Source organism: Emys orbicularis, chromosome 8, assembly GCF_028017835.1.
Source record: "Emys orbicularis isolate rEmyOrb1 chromosome 8, rEmyOrb1.hap1, whole genome shotgun sequence".
Taxonomy (NCBI): domain Eukaryota; kingdom Metazoa; phylum Chordata; order Testudines; family Emydidae; genus Emys; species Emys orbicularis.
In genome coordinates this window covers 91,066,566-91,087,726 of record NC_088690.1, presented here as the reverse complement: position 1 = coordinate 91,087,726, position 21,161 = coordinate 91,066,566, and the positions used below count along the sequence as shown (strand labels likewise).

The window sequence follows — 21,161 nt, the reverse complement described above, 5'->3', positions numbered from 1 at the left end:
AAAGCAGTGACTCAATAGGGTGGCTCATTATTGGTGGCTGCTAGTGCCTTACTGATGCCCATGGGTGTACACAAGTCGGGATTTACAATGGAACAAACTAGTTCCCATTGGGCATGTTCCAGATGATTCACACCAAGAGAGTTTAATGCTTAAATTATTTGGTGTCTCCAAATTTGAGAAATGAGTTCAGTTCAGCAGATGTGGATAGAAATGATGGAATGTGGCCCCTTTTCTTGGCTTGTGAATTTCATGCATTCAGTTTTTTTGAGCTTGGGAAGCCTGCTATTTTGGCTGAATGCTGCAAATATTCAGCCTACAAACAGTCATTTGAATTCTGAACAGCTGTTTGGTTTGACCTTGTTCATGTTGCTTGTTATCCACTCTTTAGGAATGTTTTTCTGGGTGTTTGGGAAAAGACTGTTTGTTTTTTTCACACAAATACACCATTTGCATGGAAACAAGAGCATCATAGAGGTATTCACATTCTATACTTGTATTTCATTATTCTGATGCTAGTAAGTTTCAGTTGTCAAATCAAGGACCAGAAACATCACTATGTGAGTCAGGTGAAGGAACACACTACATTAAAGAGGAGCTAATAGATGAAGTGGACAGTTGGTGGAAACTGTCCAAATTATTCAGTGTATTCACCATCTTATCTAGTGTTGTCTTCTGTGGGAGACTAAGGATAACTTTCTCCCTGCATCCCCCCCCCCCCACTTCCTTGAATCTTCAGTACTTCCAGTGCAACAAATGGTGTATCATTTGGGCTTCTTAAAACAAATCAAAATGTAACGATTTGCTGGTGAATGGGTATCATTTTCCCTTCACTCTACGATATTGGTATAAACTCCAGATGGAACAGAGCTGGAGAGTTGAGATCTGGATCTGAACTTCCACAAAGCTCAATGAGGACTGAGTGTTTGGGTCCCATATTTGGGTTTGAGCCCATCTGCAGTAAAAAAGGATTTGACATTTGGCATTACATGGGCACATCATCCCAAAACAGGAGGTCTTTCTGCACAATCACAAATTCAGTCTAATCCAAAGAAGACCCTCCCAATCCCTGAATGTCACAGTAGGGCTTGGGGTTTTACCATCACAAGAGTCAGTTTGCCATTAGTGCACAGAAACCCCAGGATACATTTCCAAACTGAAAATACTCCTAGATGGAAGATGACCATGGGTCCTACTGACTTGTGCTCATACACAGAGCACAGAGATCGATAGGAGTATTGATCAGCAAGCTGTCTGCTTTGCCTGAAGGCCTTTTGTTTGGTGAATTGACACATTATTGCTCCTGATTATTTTAGGAAAGTGTGGAGCAAGTAAAAGACCCTGTCAGATCCCAACTCCCTACTTAGAAGGGAGAAGGACAGAAACACTGTGTAGCAAACAGCAGGTAGAGGGAGGCAAAATTTGCTTTGCTTCTGCTGCCTTTTGCTTCATCTTCATTTAAATGTTCTGAATTTCTCAGAAGTCCTAAGTTTTCTATATTCTGAGTTTTGGTCTCTTTGCACATCCCTGTAAAGTACATTCTCAAAGGATAGGATTTGACTAAAATCGATGCTAGTTTGGATTGTCAATCAGGTTTTGTTTTGGAAAAGGTGGAATGAGGGTGGATCCTTCTTTGGGTCCCCTTTTTACTGAATCTCTCAAAATTGGGCAGAATTCTGGATAAATGTTTTCTGCTCTGATCCCTCTCTGATATTGACACGTGGCAACATTAGGCAACATAAGCAAAGCTGGGGAAAATGGAAGGTGGCCATTTTATGCATAGTTTTTAAGCAAGACTAAGGCACTCAAGAATGCAATGAAACTTTGAAACTGCAGCCTGAGAGAATGCACCGCTTCCCTTGCACTTGGGCATGAGCAAGTCTCCTTAATTCAATCCCATTTCATTATGTCCTCTTGCCTCCTTGCTCCGTGTATGGAATTCTGGATTCTGCTGGCTGCTGCAATGACAACATTAATCCAATGAACCTAGGGGAGAAATCACAAATGTTCTTACTTGTTTGTAATCTTCTGAACTGGGACAGGAAGTGAGGTGGGGATTTCTTTGTGGGAAAGGAGGAAGGAAAGAAAGGATCATTTTGGAGGGTCGGAGTGGGGGTTTCCTCTAAAGATTTGTTTTTAGTGTTTGGATATTTATCTTACCCTAGCAAAAATTGCATATGCCTGTTCTATGCCACTTTGCAGTACATGCCTGCAGTACAAGTTCTGTAACCGGCAAGGCTTAGTTATTTTTAACTGAATCTAGAGGGATCATCTAAGTTCTGGAGTTTCCCTGAATTTTGAAATACAATTGTTAAAGCAGGTCTGTGTGTCTTTCACTTTCTGAAGTGAGATAATGTCAAGATGCAAAACCTCAAAATTTAATACAGCTACAAGCTAACTCTAAACAGCATCCATTATGGCCCTGATTCAGCACAACACGTGTACTTTTAAGAACTTGAGAAGACCTATTAGAATCAATGCCAGTAAAAACAACCAGTATATATTCATGTTACTCAAATAATGCTTCATCTTAGGCAGCAGGTGAATTTTGCAGAGGCCTCCTGCTTGCTGCAGTATGCTTCATGTGCAGCTGATTTTACTACTGACATTTGTCATTTAGATTTATCATTTGCTAGCTGCATAAAAATGAATACTTCACTCTCATTAACTACTATTACAAACCTAGAAAGGTCTGAGAGAGCTTAGATTGGTTGGGGGATCTTAGCCAGAGGAAAAAATATCTTTTGTAGATGAATGAGAGTTCATATTTATTTGGTACAGTTTCTTAGAAGTATCTGAATTGGTCTCATTAGCATATCTATCATTGGCCCTGAAACTTATGGTAAATATACTATTTGTATTAGATTCTAGGGGTGGAATCCAGGCCACACAGAAGTCAGTGGGCATTTTACCATTGACTTCAATGAGGCCAAGATTTTACCTTAAGTAGTTTTTTGAATATATGTAGCTCTATTTTAATTGTGTACCTGTCTCATAATTTTATACTTTTGTTACTGTATATTACCTTTTCCCACCTTCTTATCCCTTTGTCTTGTTATCTTGGGGGGAAAAAATTACTCAGTGACTGAAAGCTTATCACCTCTAATGCGTCTGATATGCTCCGACAAACCCACATAGACAAGAAGTATGTATTTCATATATAACAAATGTATGTCATAACTTTATATACACAACATAGTTGTATGAAACATCATATAAGTGGCACATTGCATAATAGTTAATATATGTTTTTGTACACTGCAAGTCAAATATAACAAATGTATGCTGCTTACAAGCATTAATTTAGCAGCTCCATGTATTTTGGTTCCACATGGGAGGATGTTGTCTTCCTGCATTCCAGAAAGAGTCCATTTGCATTAAATGCTTCCCACTCATGTGGCTGTGCTTTTAATTGGGGACAGCAAGTTGCTTGAAGGAGTTGGCGGTGTGCTGCAAATAAAAACGTACAACTTGTCCGCACCCCAACTTGTGCCAAAATAACTAAATCTGTTTGAATTCATATCTTTTGTCATCTTAATGTAAGTCTGCGTACACCCAGTTAATAGAGTACACTCAGTATATTCAGGAATAACAAATGATGTGAGTTAAAACCCAGTTAGTTATATTCGTGCAAGTTTGTACGTAGACCAGAGCATAGGCTCTTATCCTGCACTTTGACGCACGTGGGCGGATACAGCAGTCTGCCCATGTGTCATGAATTGCAGGATCGGAGCCTTAAGTAGCAAAGCCTTGCTCAAAGACATTTAGGAACAGCGTGGTCTGAGAATCCGATTATGTATTTCCTAAGAAACTGGCCTGTGCTGAATCATTTGGATTTTTGCCTAAAGGAAGATCAGTTTTCCCTGCTTCCACACCCTGGGGAGGATCAAAGGATCCTTTCTCTGTGAGAGACAGAAGAGGATTCCATCCATGCAGACTTAGCTGGCCCTTCAGTATGAGCAAAGCCACCTGCAGAAATAAGAGCTGATGTTTTGATTTCATTTTTGTATTTTCTGATTCTCTTAAAGATAAAATCCTAGGCGAATAGTTCAGTATAGTGCAGCTGGTCTGTAAATTCTTTTAACATACTTATTTATCATTATATTATTTATGCTTCTGTATGATTTGATCGTGCCCTGGTGGGACAACAGTGAACCTGGGACAAAAGATGCTATGTAAGTGCCAAGCATTATAAGTAGAGCTAGAAGTATTACATATAGTTAAGGTGTGCCTCTTATTGATGTTACACTTTCTAGTCTCGGACATTTTTGCTTAATAACGCTCTTCTTTAAACTGGAAAGAGCTTCGATGACTAGGGTGACCATATTTTCCCAAAGGGAAAATGGGACACCACTCGGGCCTGAGCCCAACTTCCCTCCCGCCCCCCCCCACTGCACAAGCCCTCCGCTCAGCCCTCCCTGCCTCCTGCCCACACAGGGCCAGCCCAGGCCCCAGGCTGTCCAGGTGGGGCTGGCCTGAGGCCCCCTGTACTGCCCGCCTGTACAAGGCCAGCCCAAGGCCCCCGTCTGCGTGCAGGGCTGACCCAAGACCCCCTGCCACCCGCCCACATGGGGCTGGCCTGGCTCAAGCCACTCTCCCGAGCCTTCCCTCCCACACAGAGCTGGTGTTGCTGCTTGCCTCTCCCTCCCCCTACACGTTCTTCTGCACCTTGCTAGGGGTCGCAACCCACTTTTTTGGGGCAAAACTGTGCATTTGTCCCATTTGCTTTTACCAACTGATCAGTTGTCAAGAAGAAATGGGCCTGTAGCGGGGTAGTCACCCCGCTCCGGCCCTGAAGGGGTTAAAGCAGCCCTGGAGAGGGTTGCAGCTGGGAAAAGGTAGGCTGATGGGGAAAGCAGCCACAACTCTGGCCAGCTTAATCAGGGCCCAGCTGGCCCTTATAAGAGGGCTGTGGGCCAGAAGCTAACACACTCTCTCTCTCTAGCTTCCTGAGAAAGAAGGACCTGGCTGCCTGGGAGCTGAGAAGGGGACTTGAGGTGGAGCAGTGCTGGGGAAGGGCAGAGGGAGATAGGGGGCTCCAGCCAGGAAAAAACCCAGGCTGCAGGTCTTGCTAAAAGGGCCAAATAGTTACTGGGGTTGCAGAGGGGCAGCCCAGAGATAAGCAAAGGCAGCAGGCCCTAACCCCCTTGCCGATGATGAGTGGTCTACAGACTGCATTTGGCCCCAGGGAGCGGGGGCTAGATGATGACTGGCAGTGGCCACTGCGGCAAGGTGGGTTTAGAGGATTGGGGGTTCCCCTGGGAGGGGAGACCCAGAGTGTGGGGCACTGCCAGGGGGCAGCACCTCAAGATAAAGGGGCACAGAACAGGTCCTGGAGCAGACTGCTAACTACCAGCGGTCACTGTGCTGTGGGGTCTTTGATGCAGTAAAATAACAAAAGCTGTTTTGGAGGAACTAGTAATGAATGAACATCACGTAAGAATGGCCATACTCCATCAGCCCAATGGTCCATACAGCCCAGTATTCTTATCTTCCAACAGTGGCCAATGCCAGATGCTTCAGAGGGAATGAACAGAACAGGACAATTATTGAGTGATCCATCCCGTTGTCCACTCACAGCTGCTGGCTGTTAGAGGCTTAGAACACCCAGAGCATGGGATTGCATCCCTGAACATCTTGGCTAATAGCCATTGATGGACCTATCCTCCAGGAACATATCTAGTTATTTTTTCAGCCACGTTACAGTTTTGACTTTCACAACATCTTCTGGCAACAAATTCCACAGGGTGACTGTGCGTTGTGTGAAGTAGTACTTCCTTTTGTTTGTTTTAAACAAATTGTATTTTGTGTTAGGATAGTAAGTGTGGTATTAACCATTTATACTAAAAGACCACAAATAAACCAAGACTTTTTTCAAATGCATTTTAATTCATTTGTAGGACAAAAATTTACAAGCAGACCTTAAAATAAATAATATTAGTAACAAAAGCAAAATATATACCCTCAACATTAGTAAATATTGTACCTGAAACTATTAGCAACTGATTTCTGAAATATCAGATATCCCCCATTTCAATGCTTAAATATTTTAAATCACCACTCATTTCAAACACAGAAAAAAATTAAGCATGTGCACAAACGGAGTCCTTTCTAGGACTTCAACAGGCTTTGGAAGAAGCCTTAAGTGGGATGAATATAGTGCATGCTTATATTATTTTCTGAATTTGGGGTCTTACACAGTAAGTAATTAGGGACAGGGACAAGATTTTCCCTTGGGTTCTGTGAAGGAGCCTAGCACACCTGGGGGTGCTAGTAAGATGAAAAATAAAAATATTGTAAAACACTATTCTGCAAATCTCCAAATATTAGTCAAACACTTAACAGCTGCATATAAAATCTGTTAGCAGTAACTTTCTGAAATATCAGATGCATCATAATTAAATGTTTAAATATTCTATTTTAACATCCATTTTGATTGCAGATTCTTAGCCACATGCCCTGTGTGTTAATTGTCTACTACATGGTAAATCTGAATGAATGTTGCCATCAAAAAGGTACCATTCAAAATGATGCATTGGCTGCCCAGTTGTCACAAATAAAAGATAAGCAAAGCATAATTGAAAATTATTGTATTCAGCAGAGGTGGGACTATTGGGGCAGGCAGTATAGCCTACAAAACTCCCATTTCCATCCATGAGAGACAATAGCAGTACTCTTTATAATTGAACACAGATCATTCAGGGCCTGATCCAATGCCAAATGAAGTCATTGCCTCCAGTCAAAGTTGGATCAGACCCTAAGGTTACTACTCTGACAGTATTAGCTTCATGATGCAAAAAACATTTACCATGTTCTCCAGCTGAACACCAACATGATGTAAGGGAACATGTAATACAACTGACTAAATGCAGCAGCTAATATTTCAAGGACTGTAAGCTTTTATTATTTTTTCCCTCCAGCTAAAATATGTGCCATCAGTTTGGATGCTGGATATGGCCATGAAATATAATAATACACAGCTGCTTCATGCAGCCAATGATTTCCATGCTAAAGCATTTTTAATTTAAATAATAGATTTTATAAATAATAAATAATTAAATAACAAAAGTTGTCCTCACAATAAGTCACCTTCTGTATAAATTAATACACAAAAACATTCATCTAATAAATACCATCATCTGAAATGGCAACATTTTGTATTGAGCAAATAAATAAATAAATACATAAATAAATATATAGATGCAATATTATAATATGTTAAAAAAGCATTGTATCTGACAGTATTTCAATATATCAAAAACATTGATAAATATACATTTTAATTTGACTTGGTGTGTGCCATAAAAAAGCTGGGTCAATCATTGTCATCATATTAATCTAATAAAAAAAAAATACACGCCATGGCTTCCTAATAATGTTCAGCTGCAGTTTTTCCTCCCATTCATATTTAACTTCTTGTCTTTTGTCTGTTTCATTTTCTTCTTGGGGGCTTTCCCTCTGTCATTTCCCTGAAATCTCTTACTGGTTACTATAAAGTAAGACAAAGAAGATTGAGACAAAAATTATCTTAACATTCCCCAGGCATATGTTTTCAGTCCACTTCCCATTAAATTTATGCAAGTCTGGTTCAGCTGCTGAACCCCAATTCTGCAAGATAGAGCCAGATTTTCAAAGGTATTTTGGGTGCTGAAAGATGCAGGTAGATGCCTAGTAGGATTTTTCAATGCGCCTAAGTAGGCAAGGCACCTATCTCCCGTTAATTTCATTGATTTCAATTAAAGTTAGGCACTTAACTTGCTTCGGTGCTTGGTGACATTTTCAGAAGTGCCTATCTGTATCTTAAGGTGCCTAAATATCTTTGACAATCTGGCCTGTGACCATTGTAGTTTTATTTATTTAATTTAAGTGGGATTACTCATGTGACCAAAGTTGCACAAGTGCTTACATGTGATGCAGAAGTGTGGGCCTGAACACCTTGAAGTCCAGGTGTTTTTCAATTAAAAACAGGAAAAGAAAAAAATTCTGCAGAATTTTTTCAAAGAATTTTTCCATTTTCCCCCCAGCCTGTTCTATTTTGTCCATGGAGGGAGCCATCACTCCCATGTCTTTGTCCTGCCTCAGAAAAGACAACAGTGTTGACTTCCATTTTCAGCAAAACAAAGGGTACTATCTGGGGAAATAATTAGAACTAGAATCCCCTTAGAACAGACAAGAAACTCTACTTCAGGGTCTCCGTAGGACTGTTACTACTGGAAAACTATCATTGATGAACCCAAAAGAACTAGACTGAGACAGCTTGTATCTGTCTCACACCAGTTCACTTTACTAATATAACTTGATCCTGTTAAGTCCACAAGTGCAGTCTCTTACACCCTTATATAGACCAGTCACTAGAGGGAGACAAAAGATCAACGTTCTGGCAGTGCATTAGCAGCAGTCATATACTCACTGAAGGACACAGTACAAATAGCTAGCTAGGCAGAGAGCACATTTAATCATTAACTGTTCCAGGTGAACCCTAGATACATGTTTCCTGTCTAGTGTAAATGAATTCTAATTATTTCTCCAGGGCTTTTGGAGGAAGAGAATGATAGCCTGTGTTGGACATTGTAGTCACATGTTTATATACACTCTTGTTCCCTCAAAGATATTTCAAGAAACAACTTCTTTCACTCAGGACTACAAATAGGGCAGTAGTAAGGGGGTAAAAAAACCCCAATATCTGAGAAAAATAAGCTAGCATAGCTCCACTTCCTCCCATGTACTCAAAAGTCATATCTGCTACTGTGATAAATGGTGCCGTGAGCTTTACCTGCAGAGTTTCCAGTCACTCCAAGATGAATTGTAATACCGATCTCTGGCCTGGACGTAGATCTTCTCTAGCTTGCTTGTCGTTGCCAAGTGAATGAACTGTTCATCAGTATCATAAGACTATGAACAAAAACACAGTCTAGTCAATGGATTGTAAGTGGTCAAGCAGAAGTTACTCAAACATCCAGTTAAAGTTATCTAGCTGATCTTGTGGCAAAAATGAAAATGTGCTCACATTAGTTATCGCTGCTGTATCAGAGCAAAGAGGAAGTTTTTGCAGAAAGGAAAGTATTACAAGTAGAATCAAACCGATCTGAAATACCCTGGCACGTCCTTACATAGTGTGATTTCCATTGGTGGACATGCAGCTCCTATAAAGAGCTCTTGTAAAGCTAGCATGCACCTTTATATTTTTAATGAGGCCCTTCCTCAGTGCAAAGAACCATGCCTAAGGAGATGGCTCCATCTGCTGGTATGCACTTTCTTCATTTTTTTTACTTAACAAAGTAATCTTTTAACCTGTTAGGTCTGTTCATGAAGTGGAATAAGTATCATTTAGGTTGCTTTATTTTCTCTTATAAGCTTTGGTGAATGTCAGTCAGAATGTGGGGATAAAAGCCGTAGTGTAGACTCATACTCACGGCCCCACATGGATATTATCTTGTTATTAATCTTTGCACTTAGAGTTCTATTGTAAGTGAAATTAATGGGAATGTGGGAACGGGCCCTTAGTTCATTGATTGACCATATACTTTAATTTTAATGTTCAATTTTTATTTCTTTGAATATTTTATATATTGGATTTTATTTAATACGTCTATATTATAGATTTGTGTGTATTTCCTGATGAATTATTCTTAAGTGAATTCATAGCTACAAGTGTATATCGCTGTGGTCAAGGCCTAGGACTGGGAGACAGAAGATGGCAGGTCCTTTTGCTAATTATGCCAATGATTTCTGGTGTCACGCTGTGGGCAAGTTGCCACGTAGTAGTTGTTGTGTTTAACCCGCACAGCTGCATTAGCAATGCAAACAAATCTATTTTATGTCTTCCTAAAAATTAGTATTACTTAATAACATGCTGCTGGAAATTGGGAAGCAGTTGGCAAAAACTAAAGTATCCTCCGGCCTCTTGGGTAGTGTGAGATCATGAGTCATTGATTTTTTACTCTATTAGCAAGAGCTCTTCTGTGCAAATCTGAACTGTGTACGTGCAATCAAACTACATGCAACTCAGTACGGCAAAACTTAGGCTGTCTTTGTCCTTGGTGTAGGGAAAGATTGTGGATTTTCCCCAGCTCAGGATCCACAAAGCCTAATAATCCTGAGTCAACAGATACTTTTTTCTCATGCTAACATGACTGTGCAATGCAGGGTGTGACGTTTTTCACTCCTCCCTCCACCTCACTACCAAGATCTTCTTGTCTCCAGTGCTGGATAGTACACATGTCATCTTGGCACAATCCCGAAGTAGAGCACTCACTTTGACTATGTCTCATAGTCAAAAAGATCCCTGACTATGAGACCTGAAGTTTGGGCAAATAGCAAAGACATAATACAAATGATTATCTTTCATATGTAGAGATAGGTCATATCGGGTTAGATGACTTCTATGGTGTTCTTTGGAAAATATGTCAATAGCAGATTTATTTATTTATCTTAGGTTAGAATCTAGAGACCTCAACTAGGCTAGAGCCCCAGAGACATTGCATAGACGTATAGTTTATGAGAGGCCTTGCCCCAAAGATCTTACAACTTAACAGCTGAGTGAAGCAAACAATTGGTTGGGCAAGAAGGGTAAAAGAGGAAAGCATAATAGAGATAACAGGATGGCTTAGAGAGTTATATCATAAAAACTAGGCTACATGCACATGACTGAGATTGGTAATTAAAGGCCATTGGGGTGTTTCAGTGGAAAAACATCACTAAATACTAATAATATCCTACATTAACAGAGTACTTTTGATTGCAGCGAGTCCCAAGGCATTATCCAAACTACAAACTCTCCAATCCTACTCTGACAAAGTTCCTTATTGAAATCACTAGGTAATTTAAGTTAGGACAACAGGGTTGGATCAGATACATAGAGGAATCACTGAACCTGCTATTGAAATGTTGAGACTGATCTGTTTTCACAGTGTTTGAATCCATGTTACTTGGATGCTACTGTGTAGACAAAATGGGAAGCGGGTCAAGTTCTTAAAAGAACGCATCATATACACATTAAGAGTAATGAGAACTCCCCATTACAAATACCTTGTGTTTGCTGGGGTTTGACTCTTCAGTGTTGACCTTAAATGTCAAAGGGAAATAAGACTCTGGTGTGCTCCATGTTCTGGGGTATTTCCAAGTCACTGTGCCATTTTTGACCACATGCTCACACTCGGGTGGGTCAGGTTTTACTGCAAGAGAAAATAAAGACTGCATTAGCATTCATTAGCTACGTAGTATCAGCCCTTTGTGCTTTATTAGTACCAATTATTCAGTCAAACAGCTGTTGGAAACCATAGCAAATTAGGCCAAGATTGTGCTTGAGGTTTAGGGACTATATTGTACCCTCCTGTGGAAGAGGGATACATTCACAGAGCTCTCCTTATAAGACCCCTCAAGGATGAAGGGATTTATAGGGCTGCAGAAGAGAAAGGGAAGGGACACAGCCTCAAACCCTGCTGATCTTTAGAATACACAGGGAAGGAAAGTGTTAATTTGGCAGAGTGTCTGCTTCTCCAGAGTGCTGGCCAACCTCCCTTTCTCCCATGACAGCTTGATGAACTCAGTAGCAACTTTCCCGTTGATCTGCCTATCTCTGTGTACCCAAGCTCCTCCTCTCCTTTGGGGCAGTGATATGCAGGAGTAGATGTCTGCGGTTCGTGATGTTCCAAGCACCCATGCAGATATTCACTTGGAAATCTGCACTTTTCAGAGGGGAGCCTGCCACAGAGAGTGATTGCTTTCTGGCTCTGTTCTCTGCCTTCCCCAGCCTGGCCCTTCTAGTACTGTGGCACTCCCAATTCATGCAAAGGACCAGAGGGGCTCCTGTGGGGGGTTTTGGAGTGGGGGCAGGAAGAGGTGCAGTGGGGGCAGGGCCTCGGGGGGGGGGAAAGAGGTGCAGCATGGGCGGGGCCATGGGGGAAAGAGGCTGAGTGGGGGCGGGGCCTCAGGGTGGAGCACAGGCGGGGCCACAGTCCGGGTGCTTGTGGCTCCCGCACTTCTCAGGAGCTTCTGACAGCAGCAGCACTCCAAATGCTGTGGGCCGGCATGCCTCCAAGGGGAGGTGCGCCACATCCAGCATTTCTTGCCCCGTTTCAAACTTCTTATACCTGCTGCCTTTGCTGTGGCTCATGGGTGCTGAGCACCTTCTATTTTTTTTTCAGTGGATGCTTGAGCCACGGACCACCCAGAGTCGGCACTTATGCCTCAACCTCTTCCTGGTTTCTGCCAGTTTTTGTTCTTCTTTACTCCTATAAGGGGAGGGAAGCCTACAGGCCTAGACTACAGTTATAATGGGCTAAGCATTAATCCCTCTCAGCTCTCAGGTGAGGTCGGAGGCACACTGGTGACATAGAGGTAGTGTGGGGAAGCCATTACTGTTGGAGCAGTAAATTCATTAATCAGCACTATTGTCCCTCAACAGTCATTCACTCAGGATCACTGAATTCACTACAAGTTTTATACACTTAAAAATAAAAGCTGATTTCTGATCCACTCACTGATATCTCGGATGAAGAAGCTGCTGGTGCAGTTGTCATATTGTGTCTCATCAATGACCTCCAGGAACATCTCAATGGGCTGGTGTTCCTCAGCAAATGGGCAGTGGTTGGTTTTCTGACAATTGACTGTGTACATTGTCTCCAGTTCATAGCGTTGAGGCACAGGGCTTCCACAGATTACACTTCCAGACGCATCCTCTTGAGTTCTGAATTCAAAGCAGAGAGTGATAATGGAAATGCTGGAGAGCTCTGAATAAAGTGCTGCTTACGGATACTTCAATGACACCATGTCACTGGACAAGCTAATGTTGCTGTGTCATAAATAGCATGTCTCGGTACATGAGACTCCCATGTCAATAGGCGTTCTGGGCATAAATTAAAGACAGTCTCTTCTTTAATGCCACTATTTATTGACTAGTGTGGAGGGCCTAATATCTAACTTCACTCTTCAGCCCCTTTCCCAAACCCAGCTGGAGGAAACAAGTGAAGTTGAGTATGTTTCCATAAGAAATAACACCACACAATACTGCCAGAATTTGACTGTATTTTTGCATCCAGCAAATTATGCTTTGTGCTTATTTCCCCTTATAACAAATAAAAATAACACTGGGCCAGAGCACTCCCTGCCTTGGAGAAACCCATGGGAGGGGAGTGGAAGGTAGGAAATCCCCAAGAAGTTTCTCTCATAGTATTCCCCTCAGGGTCCTTGACAGGGAGAATGCTATGGGCATATAGTGTTTGACCTCCCAACTCCATACAGCCAGTGGATCTGGAGAGAAGGACTCTACAAGATGACTTGCTTCTATGTCTGGTTGAAATTCCTCTCCTCACCTGCAGTTCTACTGCCTGAGTCACTCTGCAGCTACATTACAGCCTCTGCAGAGAAGATCTAATGGGAGTTCTTACACTTCTAAGCTATATTAATTCCTGACCAGATTTCCGTGCAGTAATTTGGTGGGCCTAGAAGGGACTGTCCTGTAGAGGATATCCAATGTGCTGGTCCACATCCTCAAATGATGAAAGTGGCCTTCCCCCGGTCCAGTTCATGTGATAGGTGGCCAACTATTTTTGTAGTATCCCTTCCACATGCTGACAAAGAGGGGTATTCCAGCCTTATTATCCTAATGAAGTGGCTGAGGAAAGTACAAGCTCTTACCCTTTTAGATTTTTGATTGTGAACTTCACATTTGGACTCTCATTTTCTGTCTTCCATGAGCATATGAAAATCCCTGAGTAATTCTTTGCCTCACATTTTAAAAATGTCATGTTGTTTGGCTCTAGATTGAAAGAGAGAGAAAAAAATGATTTTTAAAAAAAATAATTGTTTGACCAGTAAGATAAAACAGTAACTCTACAAAATCCTGTTGGCAGGTATTGATTCTGTTCCCAGGAAAACAATGCACAATATACACATCAGCTGAATAGTGGCTGGAAGTTTGCTGGTGTCTAAAAGTGACCCTTAGAGATTATGTTGCCATTGTTTTTCCCGGAGCTTGTTCACTTCTTTTATGGGATATTTCCCATCTATTAAAAAAAAATTGTCTTCAACAAACCCAATATCTTCAATAAATGTTTTCATTTCTCTGATTGCTCACCGTGCTGTTTGCGACACATTTCAAAGGTGGTTTTATCATGCTGAGGATAGGAATAATGTCTATAAATGAAGTGTTTCCACCCTTCTAACAATGTTTAGTGGTCCAAGCGAAAGACAAGAAGATGGATATTTTGCTCTGGGAGATGTATCTTTGTCCAGTGTGTTAACCATGAGCCTAGGATCCCAAACTACTGGTTTTAAGCCTGGCTCAGCAGCGGTTTTAGGATAAAACACGTAACCTCTGCTTTATGAAGATGAATTAGTTAGGGGCAAATGCTCTCCTCAGCACGTGGTTTGAACGACTTAGCTAGGCACTGATGAGAGCTGTGAGGGCAAAGGGGAAGAACAGTCATTCCCCCACATGTTGTGAAGCTGTTCCATGGTTGCTGCTCCAGCCTAGAGGCTAGAGTAGCATTAGCATTCCTCTACTCCCCCACTCCATATGGGAAAGATCAGAAGATTTTTGTAAAGTCATGGTCCCAACTCATCCTTTGTGACAGCATATAGGAACCCCATACACAGCTGAACTCCCCAGATCCTGCTCTCACATTGCACATCAGATCCGCCTGGTTCTGCTGCACATGGGGACCTCTGCACCCATGTAGGAGAGGGCATTATTTGCCCCTTAATGCCTGAACAGCACTTTGAAGATGTACCACGCTAAAGATTATAATCCACCTCATTAGTCATGCACAGTGGTTCTTTCCAATGAGTTCTTTTTTCCTTTGCGATGTTATGGCGCATACTGTACATGGAAATAACATCATATTGCCCCATTACCTTACCTTTAAAACTTTTTAGAATCCACTTAGATATTTGCCTACTTGAGTCTTTTTTAGTAATAAGGAAAAAATAGTAGCTTAAAATCTCATGGGTATCACTTTTGTGACAGGTGTAGTTGCCAGCATCTGGAAATTCCTTGACTGAAATGGCTAATGTCTTGTCAGTTCCTATTTTTTCCTTATCCTTCATCCAGTAGACTGACATAGATTGGTCTTCAGATAAATTGCAGGTGAGCTCCACTTCTTCAGCTGGTGCTTCCTGAGTCCACTCTGACTCTATGACATAAACTATAGGGAAATAAATGTTGGGTGTTAGTCAAGATTAAAGTGCTGGTAAAATCAAACTACATTTTAGGCCTAGCACTGCTGTCCTTGAAACTACTGGCAAAACACCACTGGCATGAATAACAACAGTAAGGCCCAGTTGTCTTTTGGCAAGATTTCCAGGTTTTAAATTTAAATATGAAATGCATCCAAACCATCATGAGCAATCAGAGTTATTTTCACTTTAGAAGTCATTTTCATTCCAGAGTCTCAGAGAATTTGGCACAGTCGCAGCCCTGCAAAGCAGGTGATGTCATTATCCCCATTTCACAGAGAGGGAAATCAAGGCACAGAGGGCCCAGTCATTCCCTGCATATGCTTAACTTTAAGCACATAAATAGTCTCATTGTCTTTAAACATGACTACACATGTGTTTAAAGTTAAGAACATGCTTAAATGTTTTCCATAATCCAGGTTTAAAGCCCAATGGCCAAATCCTACTCACTTGATTCCAGCAAGGAGCCCCACTGACTTCAGTGGGACTCCTCTGATGAGTAAGGACTACTGGATCTCAGTCTTTGCTCACAGAATGAGGGGTGAAGCACCTCTGTAGCATTGTACTCCCATGGATTCCAGGGAGAGATCTCTGCAGTATGAGGGATCTGTGATTGGGGAGGGGGCAGGTGGGCAAAGGGAAAGCCAGGAGTATGTATTGCCTCCTTCTAAAGCCCCACAGCCTGATGCGGTATTATTTTTTCCGGCAGAAAATCTGGTTGCCCTTTCAGCATGGTCCCAATGAAGTTGCTGCTAGGGGAGAGATGATCCCAAAGCAGAGGTACAGGGCCTCCAACAAATAGTCATGACCCTCTGAATACTCCTCAGTCACTCTGTGGAGCCCTTTACTCCAGACTGGGAGAAACTCCCCTTCATGAAACAATTTAGGAAAACTTCATTAAGCAATCTTTGTGGATTTTTCTTCCTTATAGCCTTCTCTTGCTAGATTTTTCCAGGTGGTGGTGGGGGCAGCAATTAAGGCCAAAGATATCTGTAAATGAATTGCTTAAATTCACACAGCTAATCAGAGGCAGAATGAGGAGTAGAACTCAAGAATCCGCTTCATTCTTGCCAGGGTCAAGCAGGGCCGGCTCTGGCTTTTTTGCCGCCCCAGGCAAACGCCCCCCCCCCCCCCCCCCCAGCGCGGGGGGGAGGGCGGCGGCCGGAGCCCCGGGGGGAGGGCGGTGAGCCCCAGCCGGGGCTCCGCTCTCCCCAGCGGCCGGGGGGAGGGCGCCGGGGGGGAGGGCGGCCCGCCGGAGCCCTGGGAGGAGGGCGGAGTGCCCGGCCGGGGCTCCGCTCTCCCCGGCGGCCAGAGCGCCGGGAGCAGGGCGGCGAGCCCCCAGCGGCCAGAGTGCCGGGGGGAGGGCGGCGAGCCCGGCTGTGGCCCCGCTTTCCCCGGCGGCGGGAGCCGGAGCGCCGCGCCGCCCTCCTCCAGGTGCCGCCCCAAGCACAAGCTTGGTGGGCTGGTGCCTGGAGCCGGCCCTGGGGTCAAGAACCTCCAGCTGCACTTTCACTGACACCAGTTCCCCAAATACAGCCATTGCCCCATGTAACCTATCTACCCTTTCTCTTGTACCACTGACACATGAGCCCCTGTTGTCATTAGTGTCCTCTGTGTTTGTGTTTTTCCCTGCGAGTGGACACAGAGTACATTTACTGAAGGTTTAGAAAGCACCACAATTGAACTTAGAAGTGCACCACTCAGGCTGGAAGGAAGCATCAATTCCAGCAATGAGCCAAGATTGCTTCTCAGCAGGAGATTTCATTACCAAATGGATGGCTTTAAGCCAAATAACATTGCTAATAATAGGACACTGAATCTCATCACATCGGACAGTGGAGACCGCTTATTAAAGTCATGAATGTGCAAATACATGAAGCTAGAGGCTTGCCAATCTGCCTGTGAGTATCGAGAAGCATAGGCACCAGGAAATGCCAGAGAGGTACCAAAAGACACAAAGGTGTAGTTCTTATGCTGTGGCAGAAACGCTTCTAGTTTCAACTGCCCCTAATGTTGTTTAGAGAAACCACAGCATAGTCTTATAACCTAAAGCTATCAACAGAAGTGGTTGAAATATTCATTACAAATAATATTCATTATGGGCAAGACAGTGATCCTCTTACTCATGTTGAATACCAGCTTCCACCCTGTGAAGTCCCACTGAAGTCAATGGGGATACTTGTAGACTAAGGTGCTGGTCAATGTGAGTAAAGGGATTAAATATGACCACCTGAATTTAGCTCCGTTTTCTGTGAGTGAATAATTTGTTCACTGATTCTGCATTTCTTTGAATAAATTCATATTCAGAGTTATTTGCTCTGAACATTCTGGATGAAAATTTTCAGGCCTGGGGTTTTTTGTGAAATGTTCACTTTGACTATTTGCTCTTCATTACTTGTTTGTGGGTTGTCACCTAAGTCACAAGATGCAGTTTCTGCTTCCTGATTGCATGACTGAAACTCTTGAAACGGGAGAACAGTGAATAGGGAATAAGGCAGTTTCTGGTGTGAATTCTCAGATGAATAATCATGTTGCTAAACTTCATGAAACTTTTGGGACTCCTGAATCTTTTCATGAACACCCAGCAATTATCCAAATACTCATGAAAAATTCAGAATATGAGCCCATGAATTGTAGCGAACGCAACTCTGCTTTTATTCACAAACATATTTGTTTTTAACTATTTGACCAGTGATCGTTTTCAGTAAATGCAGAATGCTTACCATTCTCCCTCAGTTTCCACTTCGCTTCCAGAGGGACTGCAAGGGAAAATAACGAAAGTAGGACCAAGAGTAGATGAGACATCTGTGGAGGGTAGGGGAAAGAACAATTAATAAGCCTGCTTGGAAAAAGGCTAGTAATTGGTATTATTGATTGAGAGTTATTAGTATGCTCAGCACTAGACAGTATGAGGAAGACACAATACGTGCCCCAAGGAGCTTACAGCCAAGAGACCCCATTCTGAGCACACTTAGTCATGTCAGAAGTCCTTATGCATGAGAGGAGTCCCACTGACAGAAATGTGGCTCCTGGCAGGAATAAAGTGTGTAGGATTTGGCCTTTGGGCTCTAAACCCAGATCATGGAAAGCTTTTAAGCACACTTTTAACTTTAAGCACGTGAGTAATTCCATTTAAAGCCAGTGAGACTACTTATGTGCTTAAAATTAAGCATATGCTTAAGAGTTTTGCTGGATCAGTATTTTATCTGGCACTTCCTCAGGCAAAAATCCTACCAAAGTGAATGACACATAATTGTTAATAACTATATTTGCAAAAGTGGCCAGAGCATGTGTGCCCATTGAGACACCTTAAATACATAGATTCACACTGTATACATTCCTCTGTACTGTATTTTTAATAGACAGGGTGAAACTAATACACTACTGTAGTCCTGAGCTCTGGACTTTTATGTTTGCACCTGCAGCATACATGCAGGGGCATTACAATGCAGCACTATGGTGTGTACTGCTATTCACACTCCCTCTAGTCTGAACTAGATGGCAGTGTAGACAAATCCTAGGTTCTTATATTGGTACCCATCACTTTTAAGACTGGTTGAAATTTTTCCATCAGAACTGTTGTTTTGTGTAATCAGGTATTGAACTAAACTACATTTTTCATTAGAAGTGTCTAGTTTTTGTGGAAAATTTTGAATTTTTGTCAAACAAACAAAAACCCAAACTGCAAAGTTTTCCCTGTTTTCAGAACAGAAGTGTTTGGGTTTGGGTGTTTTTGATGAAAAGTCAAAAATTTCCATGGAAAACCATTGTTTTCCCCCCCCCATTTTCATCTACAATTTCATCAGAAAGAAAACCCATTTTCTGATCAGCTCTAATCACAGTATGAACACCTCCCCTGTGATTAGGGATGTATGAACAACACATGTATATCTTATGGGCCAGTTGGTATAAATTGGCATATCTTCATTCACTTCATTTATATCAGTTAAGGATCTGGCTATGTAATTTGTATGTTTGCGTAATTCATACACAAAAACATAAATGTTGATAATATACACCTCTACCCCGATATAACGCGACCCGATATAACACAAATTCAGATATAACGCAGTAAAGCAGTGCTCCGGGAGGGCGGGGCTGCGCACTCCGGTGGATCAAAGCAAGTTCGATATAACGCGGTTTCACCTATAACGCGGTAAGATTTTTTGGCTCCCGAGGACAGCGTTATATTGAGGTAGAGGTGTATAATATATATTTCAATTCTATTAACTGTAAATATTTAAATCTATACAGTGTATACATACATCAATATGTATAAGTATATTAAACCACCCTGTCTTCAGAAAAATGTAATAACAACTGACTCTATTTAACCATACTTTCTTGGGTATCTTGCTTTAGCAAGAATGTAAACTGAAAGATCTTCAGCTTTTTTTTTTTTTTTGCATTGGTGTATTTTATATAACTAGCATCCTTTGACTTCATCTCTTACTGGCTCTCTGATGCCCCAGTGTAGAGATACTCCACCATAGAGCAATAAGAAGGATTTCTTACCTTTTCCAGTGGAGCTTGTTAGGTGATGCTGCTGGAAGTGGTCGTTCTGTGGATCTGACAACAGCTAGGCGCTGGTTGCCTTTATATTTGTAAACTCTGAAAGTAAAGAGATACTTTGTTTCACCGCAATACCACAGAATTGCAACACGTGGAGTAAGTTCCTTTTATACATAGTGATAGTGGTAAAGCAAGAAAGTAAGAAAAAATTTGGGAGTCCCAGGTAATCTTTGAAGAGGAAATAAGATTATTTTAATGACCTTTTATTCCATGCCAGAGGTATTTCCTTCCCAGCTGTCATTCTCTGTCTGTCCTTCATATACAATCTGTTTTTTGCGATGGGGAAAATGCACAGTAAATAAACTTCCAATGTTGTTTGACCTGGAATTTTTTATATTATGAAAGAGAGAGAAAGTTAATGCACTTAGTCTTTTATTAGCTGTTAAGTATTAAAGGGATGATAATAATGTGAAATAAAAGCTCTACTACCAAAACAAATTCAAAACCTGAATGATTGTAATATTTAAAAACATGGGAACCAATATATACATCATTTAAGGGAAAAAAAAAACCTTTGTTTTCCAGTTAACTTAAAAAACTAGAAATGAATAAGTGATGCATCTATGTACTGTATACTCACATGGAGTTGTTAATAATATTATTATTATTTATTAATTATTACACCTAGAGGCCCCAAGCAGGGATTGAAGCCTTATTGTGGACATACATATAATAAAAAAAAGATACCAGCTGCTGCAAATTGTTGCAAATGACGGTCTTGATCCTGCAATTGACAGCACATGAGCACACGTCAGTGGGGCTCCATGCAGGGGCAGCAATGCACCCATGCGCAATTAGTTGCTGGTTTGGGGCCCCCAAAAATATGATAAAACAACAGGTGAATACAGCAAATAGTCAGGAACAGCACAAAGTTGCTGTGAGACAGCAATGATTAACATAAAGACCAGCAGTCACCGCACACCAACTGTGTTTGAACTGTCCATTCATCATCACATGTTTTGTAAGCATCGTGGCGGGGCTGAGTTGAAGGACAGATTTGAAGGAGGATAATGTCGTGGCTTTGTGGATTAATTTTTAACAACGATTGTCAAGTGGCAAACACATAGCCCTATCTATCTAACCTATATCTTGAGCAAAGTCATCTCCGGACTTCACTTCACCAGTGACGCCAGCCTCCATCATCCATTTCTCCAACAAGCACTTTAGCATGTTCTCCCCAACCTTCCCTGACAAGAAAAAAGCTCTCAATCAAAATCTGTAAATGCACCATCTTGTACTCATTCCGGTCCCTCCTCAACATCCATTTCTTCCGTAATGCACACAGCAACCTGATAATGTCTGGGCAGGGGATCACTGCCACTGACCCGCTAAAGATTTGCACATCATATTATATTTATTTTTTACCTTGTCTACCTCATCCCATCCCAGTCTGCTTAACTGTATCATCCACTTGT

At 41.9% G+C, this 21,161-nt stretch overlaps 1 protein-coding gene across 1 annotated transcript; it reads right to left on the bottom strand.

Annotated features, from left to right (window-relative positions):
* Window positions 1-8,766: 8,766 nt before the first annotated feature.
* IL12B (interleukin 12B) lies at window positions 8,767-17,979 on the bottom strand. Its single transcript, XM_065410148.1, has 6 exons — window positions 17,898-17,979; window positions 14,859-15,143; window positions 13,636-13,756; window positions 12,480-12,685; window positions 11,026-11,171; window positions 8,767-8,889 (listed from the first exon to the last, which is right to left on the bottom strand). The coding sequence occupies exons 1-6, from the start codon at window positions 17,977-17,979 to the stop codon at window positions 8,767-8,769; spliced, it is 963 nt and encodes a 320-aa protein (XP_065266220.1).
* Between the last annotated feature and the right edge of the window lie 3,182 nt (window positions 17,980-21,161).